This window comes from Somniosus microcephalus, chromosome 3 (assembly GCF_052327205.1).
Source record: "Somniosus microcephalus isolate GS21.2 chromosome 3, FLI_Smic_1.0, whole genome shotgun sequence".
NCBI classification, from domain to species: Eukaryota; Metazoa; Chordata; class Chondrichthyes; order Squaliformes; family Somniosidae; genus Somniosus; species Somniosus microcephalus.
In genome coordinates, this window is record NC_140989.1 from 368,945,811 (window position 1) to 368,964,978 (window position 19,168).

Consider the following 19,168-nt stretch of genomic DNA (forward strand, 5'->3'; position numbering starts at 1 on the left):
ACACCCCTCCCTATCCCTGTAACCCCCTCCCACCGTACACCCCTCCCTATCTCTGCAACCTTCTCCCGTCCTACACCCCTCCCTATCACTGTAACCCCCTCCAGCCCTACACCCCTCCCTATCACTGTCACCCCCTCCCACCCTACACCCCTCCCTATCTCTGCAACCTTCTCCCGTCCTACACCCCTCCCTATCACTGTCACCCCCTCCCACCCTACACCCCTCCCTATCTCTGCAACCTTCTCCCGTCCTACACCCCTCCCTATCACTGTAACCCCCTCCAGCCCTACACCCCTCCCTATCACTGTCACCCCCTCCCACCCTACAACCCTCCCTATCACTGTAACCCCCTCCAGCCCTACAACCCTCCGAGATCTCTGCGCTCCTCCAAATCTGGCCTCTTGCGCAACCCCGATTTTCTTCGCTGCACCATTGGTGACCGTGCCTTCAGCTGCCTAGGCCCCAAGCTCGGGAATTCCCTCCCTAATCCTCTCCTCCTTTAAGAAGCTCCTTAAAACCTATCTTTTTTTTAATTCGTTCATGGGATGTGGGCGTCGCTGGCAAGGCCGGCATTTATTGCCCATCCCTAGTTGCCCCTTGAGAAGGTGGTGGTGAGCCGCCTTCTTGAACCGCTGCAGTCCGTGTGGTGAAGGTGCTCCCACAGTGCTGTTAGGGAGGGAGTTCCAGGATTTTGACCCAGCGACGGTGAAGGAAAGATAATATACTTCCAAGTCAGGATGGTGTGTGACTTGGAGGGGAACTTGGAGGTGGTGGTGTTCCCATGCGCCTGCTGCCCTTGTCCTTCTAGGTGGTGGAGGTCGCAGGTCCAAAGGAGCCTTGGCGAGTTGCTGCAGTGCATCTTGTAGATGGTACACACTGCAGCCACGGTACGCCGGTGGTGGAGGGAGTGAATGTTTAAGGTGGTGAACGGGGTGCCTACATGCAACATGACTCCTTTGACCAATGCAAGTTATTGTTATACAGCGCGTGAAACAAAAACACATGTAAATCAATCTATACCCCAGCTTCGTTCTGGTCAAGTATCCACGGACCCATCGCTGAAGGATCAGCACTGGAGATTGATGGGCAAGAATGTTGTTCATGATAGAGATCAGATCCCTGATCTGCTTCAACTCACTCCGCCAGGTCGAGATCTGTGTGAGAGATAAAAACACCAATAAGTGATTGCATTTCAGCAAAAGATCTAAGGGCTTGTGATGTGCCTCAATAAATCCGAGACTTGATGTTAGCAAAACAAAACAAGGCTTTTATTGACTTAGAAGGTAACACACAGAGGAGAATGTATCTTCCATCCAGAGGTCTGCCGTACTGGATGTGCTGCAGGCTGGGCCAGCTTACATAGGAGCCAGGTATGGGCGGAGCCCTAAACACAGTACAATACAATGGAAATGAAACTGAAACCAACCACAGTCACAGGCAGAGAAATACTGATGAGTGATGAATGGAATATTTCATCACATTCACCCCTTCTATAGATTTAGTCTGTTCGGGGGTTTGATAGTCCTCTGCGACCGACGTGGCTGTTGTGGTGCCGCGGGTGTCAGCTGGGTGTCCCCGGTGGCCTCCTGGGTCTCTGCCGGGGGTGCCGCCAGGGTTGTTGAAGGGGTAGTTGGTGGGGGTGCCGTTGGTCGATGTTCTTCCGGGGGTGATGAAAGAGTAGTGGGTGGGTAAGAGTTGCTGTGGTCGTTGTTGCTGCTGTTGTCGTGGTTGTTGTCGTTACCGGCTGGGGCGACGTCTTTTATGGACACGGTGTCCTCCCTTCCGTCGGCGTGCCGGACATACGCGTATTGGGGGTTGGCGTGGAGTAGGTGCACTGACTCCACGAGAGGGTCCGTCTTGTGGCCCCTCACATGCCTTCGCACGAATACCGGACCTGGGGTGGAGAGTCATGACGGCATGGATACGCCTGAGGTGGATTTCCGGGGAAAGACAAACATTCGCTCGTGAGGCGTGGCATTAGTGGCAGTACACAATAATGACCGTATCGAATGGAGCACATCTGGGAGGACTTCCTGCCAGTGGGAGATAGGGAGGCCTTTGGTCCTTAGAGCTAGAGTGACTGCTTTCCATACTGTCCCGTTCTCTCGCTCCACTTGACCGTTACCCCGGGGGTTGTAGCTGGTGGTACGGCTCGTGGCGATCCCCCTGGACAGCATGTACTGGCGTAGCTCTTCACTCATGAAGGACGCCCCCCTATCCGTATGGATGTAGCTCGGCATACCGAACAGGCAGAACAGGCTGTTGAGGCATTTAATGACCGTGGCGCTGGTCATGTCTGGGCAGGGGAAAGCGAATGGGAAACGAGAGTATTCGTCCACAATGTTCAGGAAGTAAACATTGCGGTCGACGGACGGGAGGGGGCCCTTGAAATCTAAGCTGAGCCACTCAAAGGGCCGTGTAGCTTTGATTAAGTGGGCTCTATCTGGGCGGTAGAACCGAGGCTTGCACTCAGCGCAAGTGCGACAGTTCCTGGTCAGGGACCGAACTTCCTCAATCGAGTAGGGTAAGTTGCGGGACTTTATGAAGTGGAACAGCCGCGTGACCCCTGGGTGGCAGAGGTCATTGTGGAGGGTCTGTAGCCGATCCCCGGTGGCGCTGGCACACATCCCTCGTGAGAGGGCGTCGGGGGATTCGTTAAGGGCCCCTGGCCGGTAAACGATGTCATAATCGAAGGTGGAGAGCTCGATCTGCCACCTAAGAATCTTATCATTTTTAATCTTCCCCCTCTGTTTATTATTGAACATAAACGCTACCGACCGCTGGTCGGTAAGTAGGGTGAAGCGTTTGCCGGCTAGGTAGTGGCGCCAGTGGCGCACTGCCTCCACGATGGCTTGGGCCTCCTTTTCTACGGAGGAGTGTCTGATCTCGGGCCCTTGGAGGGTCCTCGAGAAGAAAGCTACGGGCCGCCCCGCCTGGTTGAGGGTGGCCGCCAAGGCAAAGTCAGACGCATCACTTTCCACTTGAAAGGGGGTGTTCTCGTCCACTGCCTGTAGCGTGGCCCGCTCAATATCCTGCTTAATGCTTTTGAAGGCGGCACGGGCCTCAGCAGAGAGCGGAAAAGAGGATGCTTTCAAGAGGGGGCGGGCTTTGTCGGAGTAGTGGGGGACCCATTGGGAATAATAAGAAAATAACCCCAGGCACCTTTTCAGGGCTTTGGGAGTGTTGGGCAGGGGCAGCTCCCGTAGGGGGCGCAATCGGTCGGGGTCTGGTCCGATTTCCCCATTCTCCACCACGCTGCCTAGTATGCAGAGGCGCGTGGTGTTGTAAACGCACTTGTCCTCGTTGTAGGTGAGGTTGAGTTTTTGTGCGGTTTTCAGGAACCTCTCGCGGTTCGAGTCGTGATCCTGCTGGTTGTGACCGCAGATGGTGACGTTGTCGAGGTAGGGGAAGGTTGCCTGCAAGTGGTGGTCATCGACCATGCGGTCCATCTCCCTCTGGAAGACCGAGACCCCATTCGTCACCCCAAAGGGGACTCTGAGGAATTGGTAGAGGCGTCCGTTCGCCTCGAAGGCGGTGTACGGGCGGTCCTCTGGTCTGATAGGGAGCTGGTGGTACGCTGACTTGAGGTCGATGGTGGAGAACACCCGGTATTGGGCGATTTGGTTCACCATTTCTGATATGCGGGGTAGCGGGTAGGCGTCTAGTTGGGTGTACCTGTTGATCGTTTGGCTATAGTCGATCACCATCCGTTTCTTCTCGCTACCCCTTACCACCACCACCACTTGGGCGCGCCACGGGCTATTGCTGCGTTCAATAATGCGCTCTTTCAGGAGCCTGTCTACCTCGGTTGCGATAAACCGCCTGTCCTCCCAGCTGTACCTCCTGCTTTTGGTCGCTATTGGCCGGCAGTTAGGGGTAAGGTTCGCGAATAGCGAAGGCGGCTTTACCTTCAGGGTAGCCAGACCGCACACTGTGAGGGGCGGCTGGGACCCACCGTAATTGAGCGTGATGCTTTGGTGGTAGCACTGGAAATCCAGGCCCAAGATCACGCTCGCACATAGATTCTTCATGATTAATACTTTAAAATTATCGTATACAGTTCCGTTAACGGACAATTGTACCGTGCAGTAACCCATAATGGTCGATGTCTGGGTTTTATCAGCCATAGAGATGGTACCCCAAGTAGGGACCACCTTTAGGGAGAGTTGTTGTACCAGTTCAGGGTGGATAAAACTCTCCGTGCTTCCACTGTCAATTAAACATTTAACCCTGCACCCGTTTACCTCGATGTCCACCATTGATTTGGATAGCGGGTGCGGCCTGGTCTGGTCCACTGTGACCGATGCCACTGTAGGGCCCTGATCGAGACAAGATGGCGTCCACGCTGTCTGCTCACAAGATGGCGGACCCCACGAGGTCGGGCAAGATGGCGTCCAAGATGGCCGCTCCCACGGCGCACACACGGCGGTAGCGGGTTTTCCGGCGGGGTTCCCTCTGTACACCTTCCCGAAGTGCCCCTTCTTACCGCACTTAAAGCAGGTGGTGCCTTTCGCCGGGCACAGGTTTCTGGTGTGCTTCGGCTGCCCGCAGAAGTAGCAGTTGGGTCCCCGACGCGTCGCGGCTGTCGTAGGGCTTCTGGGGGGAGAGCGGGGCCCCGACGGTGTCGGGCTGCCGGGCGGGGAAGATGCCTTCCAAGATGGCGGCGCCCTTGGTGCACACGTGGCGGCGTGGACGGCGCGGGCTGAAGAGTAGGCGTCCGAGTTTCTCTGGGCCACATCCAGGGATCGTGCTGTGTCCGCAGCCTGTTTCAGGTCCAATCCCGTTTTTTCCAGCAGTCTCTGCCGGATGTAAGTGGAGCTGAGGCCTGTGATAAAGGCATCGCGAACAAGCTCGTCAGTGTACACTGCGGCTTTTACATCTTGGCACTTGCAGTCTTTGCCAAGCGTTTTCAGGGTGCCTAGGAACTCCTCCACCGATTCCCCAGGTCGCTGTGCGCGAGTAGCGAGCAGATGCCTAGCATACACCTCATTCGTAGGCTGCTGGTAATGCGCCTTTAAGATGTCGCAGGCAGCCGGGTACGTGTCGGCGTCTTGGATGAGAGGGTAAACCCGGTGGCTTACCCAATTCCGCAGAATTCCGAGTTTCATACTCGCAGCGTCCGTAGCGTCTTTGACGGCTGCGGAATTGTCCAGGAAGAATTCCATACACATAAACCAGTGTCCGAAGCGTGCCGATGCGTCCGAAGCATGCTGGTCCAAATCCAAACATTTGGGTTTCAAGAGTTGATCCATTGTGTTGAAAATTAAGTCAATAAAATTGATGTGCCTCAATAAATCCGAGACTCGATGTTAGCGAAACAAAACAAGGCTTTTATTGACTTAGAAGGTAACACACAGAGGAGAATGTATCTTCCATCCAGAGGTCTGCCGTACTGGATGTGCTGCAGGCTGGGCCAGCTTACATAGGAGCCAGGTATGGGCGGAGCCCTACACACAGTACAATACAATGGAAATGAAACTGAAACCAACCACAGTCACAGGCAGAGAAATACTGATGAGTGATGAATGGAATATTTCATCACAGCTTGTTCATACAGTAACAATTTACATTGATATAGCACCTTTAACCTAGTAATAATTCCCAAGGCGCATCAGAAAAGCGTAAATCAGACACCGTCTCGCTGTTAAAATTCTCAACCTTGTGTTCAAATCCCTCCATGGCCCCTTCCAATCTCCGTAACCTCCTCCAAGATCTCTCATCGTAAAATGACCCCAGGCACATTACAGGAGTATTATCAGAAGGCTTTCGATAAGGTCCTGCGTAAGAGATTAGCATGTAAAGTTAAAGCACAAGGGATTGGGGGCAAGGTACTGACTTGGGTAAAGAACTGGTTGGCAGACAGGAAGCGAAGAGTTGGAATAAACGGCTCTTTTTCTGAGTGACAGGCAGTGACTAGTGGGGTACCGCAGGGATCGGTCCTTGGACCCCAGCTATTCACAATATATATTAATGATCTAGACGAGGGAACTAGATGTAATATCTCCAAGTTTGCAGACGACACAAAGCTGGGTGGGCATGTGTGCTGTGAGGAGGATGCCGAGAAACTCCAGTATGATTTGGACAGGTTGGGTGATTGGGCAGATACATGGCAGATGCAGTATAATGTGGATAAATGCGAGGTTATCCACTTTGGTGGCAAAAACAGGAAGGCAGATTATTATCTGAACGGCAATAGATTGGGAGAAGGGGAAGTGCAACGAGACCTGGGTGTCCTTGTGCACCAGTCGCTGAAGGTAAGCATGCAGGTGCAGCAGGCAGTTAAGAATGCAAATGGTATGTTGGCTTTCGTAGCGAGAGGGTTCGAGTACAGGAACAAGGATGTCTTGCTGCAGTTGTACAGGGCCTTGGTGAGACCACACCTTGAGTATTGTGTGCAGTTTTGGTCGCCTTATCTGAGGAAGGATGTTCTTGCCATGGAGGGAGTGCAGCGAAGATTCACCAGACTGATACCTGGGATGGCAGGAATGACGAATGAGGAGAGATTGGGTCGATTGGGCTTATACTCGCTGGAGTTTAGAAGAATGAGAGGGGATCTCATTGAAACTTATAAAATTCTAACAGGACTAGACAGACTAAATGCAGGAAGGATGTTCCCGATGGCGGGGGAGTCCAGAACCAGGGGTCACAGTCTAAGGATAAGGGGTAAGCCATTTAGGACAGAGATGAGGAGGAATTTCTTCACCCAGAGAGTGGTGAACCTGTGGAATTCTCTACCACAGAAGGCAGTTGAGGCCAATTCATTAAATATATTCAAGAAGGAGTTAGATATATTTCTTAAGGCTAAAGGGATCAAGGGATATGGGGAGAAAGCAGGGACAGGGTACTGAATTTGGATGCTCAGCCATGATCTCATTGAATGGCGGAGCAGGCTCGAGGGGCCGAATGGCCTACTCCTGCTCCTATCTTCTATGTTTGACACCGAGCCACATTAGGAGATATTAGGACAGGTGACCAAAAGCTTGGTCAAAGAAGTAGGTTTTAAGGAGCATCTTAAAGAAGGAGAGAGAGAGGTAGAGAGGCGGAGAGGTTTAGGGAGGGAATTCCAAAGCTTAGGGCCCAGGCAGCAGAAGGCACAGCCTTCAATGGTGGGGCGATTTAAATCGGGGATGTGCAAGAGGTCAGAATTGGAGGAGCGCAGAGATCTCGGAGGATTGTAGGGGCTGGAGGAGGTTACAGAGATAGGGAGGGTTGTAGGACTGAAGGAGGTTACAAAGATAGAGGGGATTGTAGGGCGGGAAGAGGTTACAGAGATGGAGAGGGATGTAGGGCGGGAAGAGGTTACAGAGAGAGGGTTGTAGGGCAGCTCACAGGGATGGGGAGCAGTGTAGAGCCGGAGGAGGTTAGAAATAGGGAGGGATGTACGACGGGAGAAGGTTATACTGATAGGGAGGGGGGTAGGGCTGGAACATAGGAAAAGGAGGAGGTCATTTAGCCCCTCGAGTCTATTCTGCCATTCAATGAGATCATGACTGATCTGCAACCTAACTTCATATACCCGCCTTTTCCTCATACCTGCCTTTTCCCCATATCCCTCTGGTTAACAAAAAGCTATCAATCTCAGATTTAAAATGAACAATTGATCACGCATCAATTGCCGTTTGCGGAAGAGAGTTCCAAACTTCTACCACCCTTTGTGTGTAGAAGTGTTTCCTAATTTCACTCCTGAAAGGTCTGGCTCTAATTTTTATGCCTCCTAGAATCCCCAACCAGTGGAATAGTTTCTCTCTATCTACCCTATCTGTTCCCCTTAATATCTTGGAAACTTCGATCAGATCACCCCTGAACCTTCTAAATTCTAGGGAATACAGCCCTAGTTTGTGTAACCTCTCCTTGTAACAACCCCTGGAGTCCGGGTGTTCTGGTAAACCTACGCTGCACTCCCTCCAAGGCCAATATATCCTTCCTAAGGTGTGGTGCCCAGAACTGCTCCCAGTGCTCCAGGTGTGGTCTAACCAGGGTTTTGTACAGCTGCAGCATAACTTCTACCCCCTTGTATTCTAGTCCTCTAGATATAAAGGCCAGCATTCCATTAGTCTTTTAAATTATTTTCTGTACCTGTTCATGACATTTTAATGATCGATGTACCTGGACCCCCGAGTCTCTTTGGACCTCCACTGTTTTCAGCATTTCACCATTTAGAAAGTGCCCTGTTCTGTCCTTTTTAGGTCCAAAGTGGATGACCTCACATTTGCCTACATTGAAATCCATTTGCCCCAGTTTTGCCCATTCACTTAATCCATCTACCCTTTGTAATTTTATGCTTCCATCTACACTGTCTACAATGCCACCTATGTTTGTGTCGTCGGTAAATTTGGATATATGGCTTTCTATCCCATTATCTTAGTTGTCATCAATAAATACAGTGAATAGTTGAGGCCCCAACACCGATCCCTGCGGGACACCACTAGTCACCTCCTGCCAATTAGAGTACCTGTCCATTATCCCTACTCTCTGTCTCCTGCCGCTCAGCCAATTTCCTAACCAGGTCAACAAGTTGCCCTCAATTCCACGGGCTTCAACCTCAATTAACAGACTCTTCTGTGGATCTTTATCAAATGCCTTCTGGAAGTCCATATTAATAAAATCCATAAACATGCCCCTGTCCACTATAGTCATCTCTTCAAAAGATTCAATCAGGTTTGTCAGGCATGACCTACCTTTCACAAATCCTGGCTCTCTCCGATCAACTGAAAATTTTCAAGACGTTCAGTCACCCTGTCTTTAATTCTGTCGTCGAATTACAGTATGCAGACGACGCTTGCGTCTGCGCTCACTCGGAGGTCGAACTCCAAACCATCGTCAACACCTTCACCGAAGCGTACGAGAGCATGGGCCTTACACTAAACATCCGTAAGACAAAGGTCCTCTACCAACCTGCCCCCGCCACACAGTACTGCCCCCGATTATCAAAATCCACGACAAGGCCTTGGACAACGTGGACCACTTTCCATACCTCGGGAGCCTACTGTCAACAAGGGCAGACGTCGATGACGAAGTCCAACACCGCCTTCAGTGTGCCAGTGCAGCCTTCGGTCACCTGAGGAAGAGAGTGTTTGAAGACCAGGACCTCAAACCCAGCACTAAGCTCATGGTCTACAGAGCAGCAGTGATACCCGCCCAGCTGTATGCCTCAGAGACATGGACCATGTACAGCAGGCACCTCAAAGCACTGGAGAGGTACCACCAACACTGCCTCCGCAAGATCCTGCAAATCCATTGGCAGGATAGGCACACCAACGTCAGTGTTCTTGCTCAGGCCAACATCCCCAGCATCGAAGCTCTGACCACGCTCAATCAGCTCTGATGGACGGGTCACATTGTCCGCATGCCCGGTATGAGACTCCCAAAACAAGCGCTCTACTCGGAGCTCCGGCACGGCAAGAGAGCCCCAGGTGGGCAGAGGAAACGCTTCACGGACACGCTCAAAGCCTCCTTGAAAAAGTGTAACATCCCCACCAACACCTGGGAATCCCTGGCCCAAGACCGCACAAAGTGGAGGAGAAGCATCCGGGAAGGTGCCGAACACCTCGAGTCTCTTCGCCGGGAGCAAGCGGAAGCCAAGCGCAGGCAGTGCAAGGAGCGCACATCAACCCAAGCACCCCACCCACCCGCCCCTTCAACCACCGTCTGCCCCACCTGTGACAGATCAGTCACCTGAGAACTAATTTTTAATGTGGAAGCAAGTCATCTTTGGTTCCCGAGGGACTGCCTAAGAAGAAGAAGAATTATAGACTCCAGCAATTCCCGACAACAGGCAGGAGGGGGTTACAGTGATGGGAGGGATGTAGAGTGGGAGGGGGTTACAGTGATGGGGAGGGGTGTAGGGTGGGAGGGGTGTAGGGTGGGAGGGGGTTACAGAGATAGGGAGGGGTGTAGGGTGGGAGGGGGTTACAGTGATAGGGAGGGGTGTAGGGTGGGAGGGGGTTACAGAGATAGGGAGGGGTGTAGGGTGGGAGGGGGTTACAGAGATAGGGAGGGGTGTAGGGTGGGAGGGGGTTACAGTGATAGGGAGGGGTGTAGGGCGGGAGGGGGTAACAGAGATAGGGAGGGGTGTAGGGCGGGAGGGGGTTACAGAGATAGGGAGGGGTGTAGGGTGGGAGGGGGTTACAGAGATGGGGAGGGGTGTAGGGTGGGAGGGGGTTACAGAGATGGGGAGGGGTGTAGGGTGGGAGGGGGTTACAGAGATAGGGAGGGGTGTAGGGTGGGAGGGGGTTACAGAGATAGGGAGGGGTGTAGGGTGGGAGGGGGTTACAGTGATAGGGAGGGGTGTAGGGCGGGAGGGGGTTACAGTGATAGGGAGGGGTGTAGGGTGGGAGGGGGTTACAGAGATAGGGAGGGGTGTAGGGTGGGAGGGGGTTACAGTGATAGGGAGGGGTGTAGGGTGGGAGGGGGTTACAGAGATAGGGAGGGGTGTAGGGTGGGAGGGGGTTTCAGAGATGGGGGGGTGTAGGGCGGGAGGGGGTTACAGAGATAGGGAGGGGTGTAGAGTGGGAGGGGGTTACAGAGATGGGGAGGGGTGTAGGGTGGGAGGGGGTTACAGAGATAGGGAGCGGTGTAGGGTGGGAGGGGGTTACAGTGATAGGGAGGGGTGTAGGGTGGGAGGGGGTTACAGTGATAGGGAGGGGTGTAGGGTGGGAGGGGGTTACAGTGATAGGGAGGGGTGTAGGGTGGGAGGGGGTTGCAGTGATAGGGAGGGGTGTAGGGTGGGAGGGGGTTGCAGCGATGGATGGGGTGTACAGTGGGAGGGGTGTACGGTGGGAGGGGGTTACAGGGATAGGGAGGGGTGTAGGGCGGGAGGGGGTTACAGAGATAGGGAGGGGTGTAGAGTGGGAGGGGGTTACAGAGATAGGGAGGGGTGTAGAGTGGGAGGGGGTTACAGTGATAGGGAGGGGTGTAGGGTGGGAGGGGGTTACAGAGATAGGGAGGGATGTAGGGTGGGAGGGGGTTACAGTGATAGGGAGGGGTGTAGGGTGGGAGGGGGTTACAGTGATGGGGAGGGGTGTAGGGTGGGAGGGGGTTACAGTGATGGGGAGGGGTGTAGGGTGGGAGGGGGTTACAGTGATAGGGAGGGGTGTAGGGTGGGAGGGGGTTACAGAGATAGGGAGGGGTGTAGGGTGGGAGGGTGTTACAGAGATGGGGGGGTGTAGGGCGGGAGGGGGTTACAGAGATAGGGAGGGGTGCAGAGTGGGAGGGGGTTACAGAGATGGGGAGGGGTGTAGGGTGGGAGGGGGTTACAGAGATAGGGAGGGGTGTAGGGTGGGAGGGGGTTACAGTGATAGGGAGGGGTGTAGGGTGGGAGGGGGTTACAGTGATAGGGAGGGGTGTAGGGTGGGAGGGGGTTGCAGTGATAGGGAGGGGTGTAGGGTGGGAGGGGGTTGCAGCGATGGATGGGGTGTACAGTGGGAGGGGTGTACGGTGGGAGGGGGTTACAGGGATAGGGAGGGGGTTACAGTGATAGGGAGGGGTGTAGGGCGGGAGGGGGTTACAGAGATAGGGAGGGGGTTACAGTGATAGGGAGGGGTGTAGGGCGGGAGGGGGTTACAGAGATAGGGAGGGGTGTAGAGTGGGAGGGGGTTACAGAGATAGGGAGGGGTGTAGAGTGGGAGGGGGTTACAGTGATAGGGAGGGGTGTAGGGTGGGAGGGGGTTACAGAGATAGGGAGGGATGTAGGGTGGGAGGGGGTTACAGTGATAGGGAGGGGTGTAGGGTGGGAGGGGGTTACAGTGATGGGGAGGGGTGTAGGGTGGGAGGGGGTTACAGTGATAGGGAGGGGTGTAGGGTGGGAGGGGGTTACAGTGATAGGGAGGGGTGTAGGGTGGGCGGGGGATAAAATTCTCACAAATATGCCCTGAATTCAGAAATCTGACTGACAACCAAAAACTCCCATTCCTACTGGGGGAGGAGAGAAGCTGTGTAACACTGGCGGCACACTATGTTACAGCTTGCCATGAACAGAGGGACAACCAGTAAACTAAGACAAGAGTATATATAAACAAGGCGAAAATATAATTATAAACTCAGGGATATACCTGTTTATACACTGTATGAATGGAACCGCGTTTATGTGTTCAACCATAAATGTATTTTGATGCTTTGGCAACATAAGATGTACCTTATCATGCCAATAAAGCGATTTGTATTGTATTGTATTGTACAGTGATAGGGAGGGGTGTAGGGTGGGCGGGGGTTACAGTGATAGGGAGGGGTGTAGGGTGGGAGGGGGTTACAGTGATAGGGAGGGGTGTCGGGTGGGAGGGGGTTACAGAGATAGGGAGGGGTGTAGGGTGGGAGGGGGTTACAGAGATAGGGAGGGGTGTAGGGTGGGAGGGGGTTACAGAGATAGGGAGGGGGGGCGAGGTAAGGTAATGATTGGGCACAGCACGACATCCCGAGTGAAATCAATCAAATTTTCACTTACACTTATTGTAAGTATAGCCGCTCAAATGACCAAATCTTGCAAAACAACTCCAACGGGCAGTGGCAATCCAGGTTTCCAAGCAGATTCAAATGATAACAACTCCCGTGCCTGGTTTTTTGGTCCTTCCTAGGATTTCCTCCGACTCCCAGTGATATTTTTATTGGGTAGGTTTTTTTTCCAAATTAATCTTCATTTGCAAGTCTCATCTTTGGGAGGGGTTTTGATAGATTAGATTGGGACAAAGGTGTCCACTGGCGGGAGGATCGGTAACAGGAGGACACAGATTTAAGGTAATTTGCAAAAGAACCAGAGGGGAGATGAGGAGAATTTGTTTTTAATGCAGCGCGTTGTGATGATCTGGAAGGCACTGCATAACAGGGTGGTGGAAGCAGATTCAATAGTAACATAGGAACAGGAGGCCATTCAGCCCCTCGAGCCTGCTCCGCCATTCAATTAGGAAATGGCTGATCCGTACCTCAACCCTCCTTAGCTCCATATTCCTTGATACCCTTACCCAACAAAAATCTACCAATCTCAAACTTGAAAGCTCCAGCTGACCCCCAGCATCCACAGACTTTTGGGGGAGAGTTTTCCAGATTTCCACTACCCTTTGTGTGAAAAAGTGTGTCACGAATCTCATCATTCATGAAGAAATAACTCATGAAGTAACACTGGGCGGCCAGCTGGTGGCACCGTCCAAGGAGTATAAATACTCGGGCGTGGGCCCAGCTTGCTCAGGATGTTTCTGTAACCAGGAACTCGTGATGTAACTAGAAATCTCATGGTTGTGAAACAGTTGATTAAAGCCTTGTTTTATACTCAAACCAAGCTCTCAGTAGTCTTTTTACATCAATGTTGTGCTGTCTCTCTGTAGCAATTTATGTTAGTTTTCCAGTTAATTCAGGGGTTTGAGTAAGTTGGGTCGATTCCCATTGTGGGGGCCGCCACCTAGTGGCTATTTGGTACCTAGCAACTGCAGTAAAAGCGCAGTAAAGTGCAGTAAAGCACAGTAAGTGCAGTAAAGTAAACTACTGTATATTACAGACCTACAGCGGCACATGCTCTGGGAAGTTATATTGTTCCCACGCCTGAGTCTTGGATATTATTTGTCTGTAAGTACTTGAGAATGTTATAGATGATTAGTGTACACTGTATGTTGTAGAAAATGTTTAGTTTGTAACTTTTCTCTGTAAGCAAACTTACACAGCTAGCCGTGAAGTGCTCGCTCTCTGTCTAGCTGGTTAACTAGTAGCTGTATTTTGATGCACTATGTACAGGGCTAATTTAAAGAGAATGCCTTCCAGTTTGCTAAATGTATATTCACAGTAAGCTGTGTTTCCACGTGTTTGGTAAGTTACATGCCAAATGTACTGTGTTGCTCAGCGTACCTAAATTTGTGTATGCATATCAGTTATGCGCTTGTATACTAATGTGTGCTTCCATTTCTGTGTTGTATTTCAGTTTTACAATAAGAATCTTTCAGTAAAGCTTTACAAGAAAAGTCAAGCCTTGTGATTTTTATGGGAAGATATCAAGTTGTTAGCTACCTGTCTAGCTCTGCATAGGAACGCGCTGCGAGGGCAGAAAAAATGTGCTTCGTGATTTCACCCCTGAACGGCCTAGCTCTAATTTCAAGTCGATGTCCCCCTTTTTCTGAATTAATTTCTGATTTTCAGCCTGTTCCCATAGAAATCAGGGAAATTTACGGCAAAGGAGGCCGCCATTCGGCCCATCGTGTCGGCGCCGGCCGAGAAAGAGTTATCCCAGTCTAATCCCACTTTCCAGCTCCTGGTCCATAACCTTGTAGGTCACGGCACCTCAAGTGCATATCCATGTGGAAAACAAACTGTTTCTTTCCCTCAACAACAGAAGTAGGCACCAACCTGTGGAGGGACGGGGAGATGAATAAAGAAATGTGGGCTTAAAGCTTTGAATTTGTCACCGTGCAAGCCGTCCTCAATGATCTCCTCATCTGCAATGACAAAGTTGTCCAACGCTTTGAGAGACCAGATGTTGTTGACGAGGTAATGCCGATACTTTGGTATGAGGCTCACTGGGGTGTCGAACAGGGTCAGAGCAACGAGGCTTGGGCAGAAATACAGGGATTTGATACTGTTCAGGTCTCCAATGATGTTGTCATGGAGATATAGGACCTGCAGATACTTCATATTAGACCAAAAGTATTCATCCGGGAGATCTGTAATCTGATAAACAAAAACAAATGATATTAGTACTGTACATTATAGCCATTCGCAGGGGAGTGGGACTAATTGGATAGCTCTTATAAAGAGCCGGCACAGGAACAATGGGCCGAATGGCCTCCTTCTGTGCTCTATCATTCTAACTATACATGATACTGCAGTAAAATGAACCTCATCTGAAGGCGTAATGCTGCTTGATCTGAAGAATCACTCAGCTATCAAGATTTATTTTCTCCACCTAGTTTCATAGGATTTTGGAGCACAGGAGGAGGCCATTTGGCCCATTCTGCCTGTGCTAGCTCTCTGAAAGAGCTAATCAATTGGCGACACTTTTGCCTCGGAGTCAGAAGGTTATGGGATCGAGCCCCACACCGGCAGTTGAGCGCAGAATCCAGGCTGACCCTCCAGTGTGGTACTGAGGGGGCGCCGATGTTCAAATGAGATGTTAAACTGAGGCCCCGACTGCCTGGTCAGGTGGTCGTAAAGGGCCCCTCGGGCACTATTCAGAGAAGAGCAAGGACTTCTCCCGGTGTCCTGGTCATATTTCATCCCTCAACCAACAGATTCAATGGTCATTCATTCATTTATTGTGGGACCTTGCTGTGCGCAAATTGGCTGGCGTGTTTACTTGTGAAGCACTTTGAAACGGGACCGAGGGACATGAAAGGCACTACATTAATTCAAGCTCTTTTTTTCCCCCACAGTCCTATTCCCCTGCCCTTTCCTCATTCCCTTTTAAAACGCAACAGGAGCAAATCAGTAGAACAAGAGATCGGGTGCAATTCGCTATCAGCCTATTTCTGATGAAGACCTAGAAATAAAAGCATTATTATCAATTGTGTTATTAAACAAGCATGACCCCACTTCTCAAGCTGTTGTGGATTAAGGCAATGCAAAAGGAACCTCCCCACTCCGTTATCTGCGCTGATTAAGAACTAAGCGCTTTTAAGGATAATTCTCATCCTTGTTTTCAAATCCCTCCACGACCTCACACCCTCCCTATCTCTGTAACCTCCTCCAGCCCTACAACCCTCCGAGATCTCTGCGCTCCTCCAATTCTGGCCTCCTGCGCATCCCTGAGTTTCATCACCCCACCATTGCCGGCTGTGCCTTCAGCTGTCTAGGTCCTGATAGCTGTGTCTCTCCTGTAAGAGAAAATTAAAGGTGCTATATAAATGCAAGTTGTTGCTGTTGTTAACATAATAAAACATCCCAAGGCGCTTCACAGGAGCGTAATCAACAAAATTTGACACCGAGCCACATGAGGAAATACTAGGACAGGTCTTGGTGCAACGAGACCTGGGTGTCTTTGTGCACCAGTCGCTGAAGGTAAGCATGCAGGTGCAGCAGGCGGTTAAGAAGGCAAATGGTACGTTGGCCTTCATAGCGAGAGGGTTCGAGTACAGGAGCAAGGATGTCTTGCTGCAGTTATACAGGGCCTTGGTGAGACCACACCTTGAGTATTGTGTGCAGTTTTGGTCGCCTTATCTGAGGAAGGATGTTCTTGCCATGGAGGGAGTGCAGCGACGATTCACCAGACTGATACCTGGGATGGCAGGAATGACGTATGAAGAGAGATTGGGTCGCTTGGGCTTATACTCGCTGGAGTTTAGAAGAATGGGAGGGGATCTCATTGAAACTTATAAAATTCTAACAGGACTAGACAGACTAGATGCAGAAAGGATGTTCCCGATGGCGGGGGAGTCCAGAACCAGGGGTCACAGTCTAAAGATAAGGGGTAAGCCATTTAGGACAGAGATGAGGAGGAATTTCTTCACCCAGAGAGTGGTGAACCTGTGGAATTCTCTACCACAGAAGGCAGTGGAGGCCAATTCATTAAATATATTCAAGAAGGAGTTAGATATATTTCTTAAGGCTAAAGGGATCAAGGGATATGGGGAGAAAGCAGGGACAGGGTACTGAATTTGGATGATCGGCCATGATCGCATTGAATGGCGGAGCAGGCTCGAGGGGCCGAATGGCCTACTCCTGCTCCTATCTTCTATGTTTCTATAAAGAGGTAGGTTTGAAGGAGTGTCTTAAAGGAGGAAGGAGAGGTAGAGAGGCGTAGAGGTTTAGGGAGGGAATTCCAGAGCTTAGGGGCCCAGGAATCGGGGATGCGCAAGAGGCCAGAAAAACCACCAGAATTTATGAGGACCATTTGCCAAGACACAGGGCTTGCTAACACGAGCTCCTCCTGTCTGACATGAAATCAACCTCATAGCGCAAGAACAATTAAATTGAGTGTACATTTCCGAGGTTGTTGCTGCATATCGATCAGGAACAAGAGCACAGGCACTGAGCCACAGGCTGAGCCGGCTTAGATCAACAAACTCGGCAAAGACCAGGAACCAAAGCTGGGATGTCGGGTTTGCTGGCTTACCACCACGCTAGGCGGTGCGTGCTCCTTACCCACCTGGCACCTGAATACCACTCATGAGCCAGCTGGTAGGCAGAGGACGAGACCCCTTGCAAGGTGAGCTGCCATGTAATTCTCTCTTCCAGAAAAGACACAGCCAGCAGGAAAGACTGAACAGGCTGTGACTCTTTTCTCCAGAAAAGAGAAGACGGAGGGGGTGATAGAAACATAGAAACATAGAAGATCGGAGCAGGTGTCGGCCATTCGGCCCCTCGAGCCTGCTCCGCCATTCAATGAGATCATGGCCGATCATCCAAACTCAGTACCCTGTCCTTGACTTCTCCCCATATCCCTTGATCCCTTTAGCCTTAAGAAATATATCCAACTCCTTCTTGAATATATTTTATGAATTGGCCTCAACTGCCTTCTGTGGTAGAGAATTCCACAGGTTCACCACTCTCTGGGTGAAGAAATTCCTCCTCATCTCTGTCCTCAATGGCTTACCCCTTATCCTTAGACTGTGACCCCTGGTTCTGGACTCCCCGGCCATCGGGAACATCCTTCCTGCATCTAGTCTGTCTAGTCTATCTGATCTGTCTAGTGATCTGATAGAGGTCTTTAAATTTTATGAAGGGGTTCGATATGGTAGACAGAGAAGATGTTTCCACTTGTAGTGGAGACCAGAAATATAAAATAGTCATTAATAAATCCAATAGGGAATTCAGGAGAAACTTCTTCACCCAGAGAGTGGTGAGAATGTGGAACTCACTACCACAGGGAGTGGTTGAGGTGAATAGTATAGATACATTTAAAGGGAGGCTGGATAAACACAGGAAGAAGAAAGGAATAGAAAGATATGCTGATAGGGTGAGATGAAGTAAATCGAGTGGGAGGAGGCTCGAGTGGAGCAAATGGTTTGTTTCTGTGCTGTTAATTCTATCTAATATTTATTGAGCACTGATGCACATTTTATGAGCCCTTTACACAAACACACACCAAAACAATTGGTCTTGATTATCCCTCCCACTAAGGTTATGGCCTCCACTCAACATGTGCCCAGATGAGACAGCTGAGAGCAGGGTTTACCATGTTGAATGCAATGGGTGCCACACCATGCCCTTCTACTCTGTGGAGCACTGCGCTGTCTGGGACAGACGTTCTCCCTCCTGTTAACTCTGGAGTGACTGTCTGTAAATAGTAATGCATTGCCAGTCAAGCACTTTGGGACGTACGAGGACAGGATGAGGCACAAGTTCTTTCGACAGCCCACGTACACAGGAATGCAACGAGTCTCACTCACTAGCTCTTACTGTGCACTAGTTAGTAGCTATACTGTTGCTGCTAACATTTAACATTCGGGACACAGATCTGTCATTCTTAGATTTCCAATTGTGCGACATTGTTTTGTTGAGCACACATCCTGCCTCACTTACATGGTTTCCATGGAGATCCAGCTTGATTAAATTTCGACAGTATGAGAGGGGTTTAATATTAGTGATGTAATTCCTGGACAGGATGCAAATCCTCAGAGCCGGGCAATTGGTCAAGTCGCCCAGGTTTATCAGATAATGTCCGGACAAGTTTACTACCACAATCTCCTCCAGTTTCTTCTCTTTGTCCATGTGATCCATCTCTCCATGCGACAGGATTAAGGATTTTGAAGGCGACACAAGGTGACTGTTATCTACAAGACCTCTCTTATCTGTGGAGATCTGTGGGATACACGACACCAAGGAGTGAGAAAGGTGAAAAAATGTTAACCACGACCAGGACAAATGCAGAGGCTAGAGTGTATTTTCTGTAGAAAGCATTCCTCTCTTCCCCATCTCTTTTAAAAAAGCACATCATCTCGGCTGACACTTCAGTGCAACACTGAAGGAGTGCTGCATTGTCGGGAGGTGCTGTCTTTCGAAATGTCTAAACCGGGGCCCCTCTGCCCTCTCAGGTGGACATAAAAGATCCCACTGCACTATTCAAAGTAGAGCAGGAGAGTTCTCCTGTGTGTCCTGGGGCCAATATTTATCCCTCAACCAACATCACTAAAATAGATGATCTGGTCATTACCTCATTGCTGTTTCTGGGACCTTGCATGCAAATTGGCTGCAACATTTGCCTACATTACAAGTGTCTACACTTCAGAAGTACTTCATTGACTGTGAAATGATTTTG

General features: G+C 50.7%; 1 protein-coding gene across 3 annotated transcripts in view; it reads right to left on the reverse strand.

Moving 5' to 3' along the window:
* The window catches only part of LOC147122422 (leucine-rich repeat and IQ domain-containing protein 3-like), an 83,207-nt gene extending 64,425 nt beyond the window's left edge, over positions 1-18,782 (reverse strand). Inside the window, exons 1-3 of one of the 3 annotated variants that reach the window (XM_085983576.1) lie at positions 18,433-18,714; positions 14,323-14,643; positions 1,021-1,154 (exon numbers count right to left, since the gene is read on the reverse strand). In XM_085983576.1, coding sequence (XP_085839702.1) covers positions 1,021-1,154; positions 14,323-14,643; positions 18,433-18,630 — 653 coding nt within the window. In that variant the 5' untranslated portion in view covers positions 18,631-18,714. Of the gene's footprint in view, positions 1-1,020; positions 1,155-14,322; positions 14,644-18,432 lie in introns of all 3 variants that reach the window. The other 2 variants (XM_085983577.1, XM_085983578.1) reach the window with 2 other exon arrangements.
* Positions 18,783-19,168: the final 386 nt, after the last annotated feature.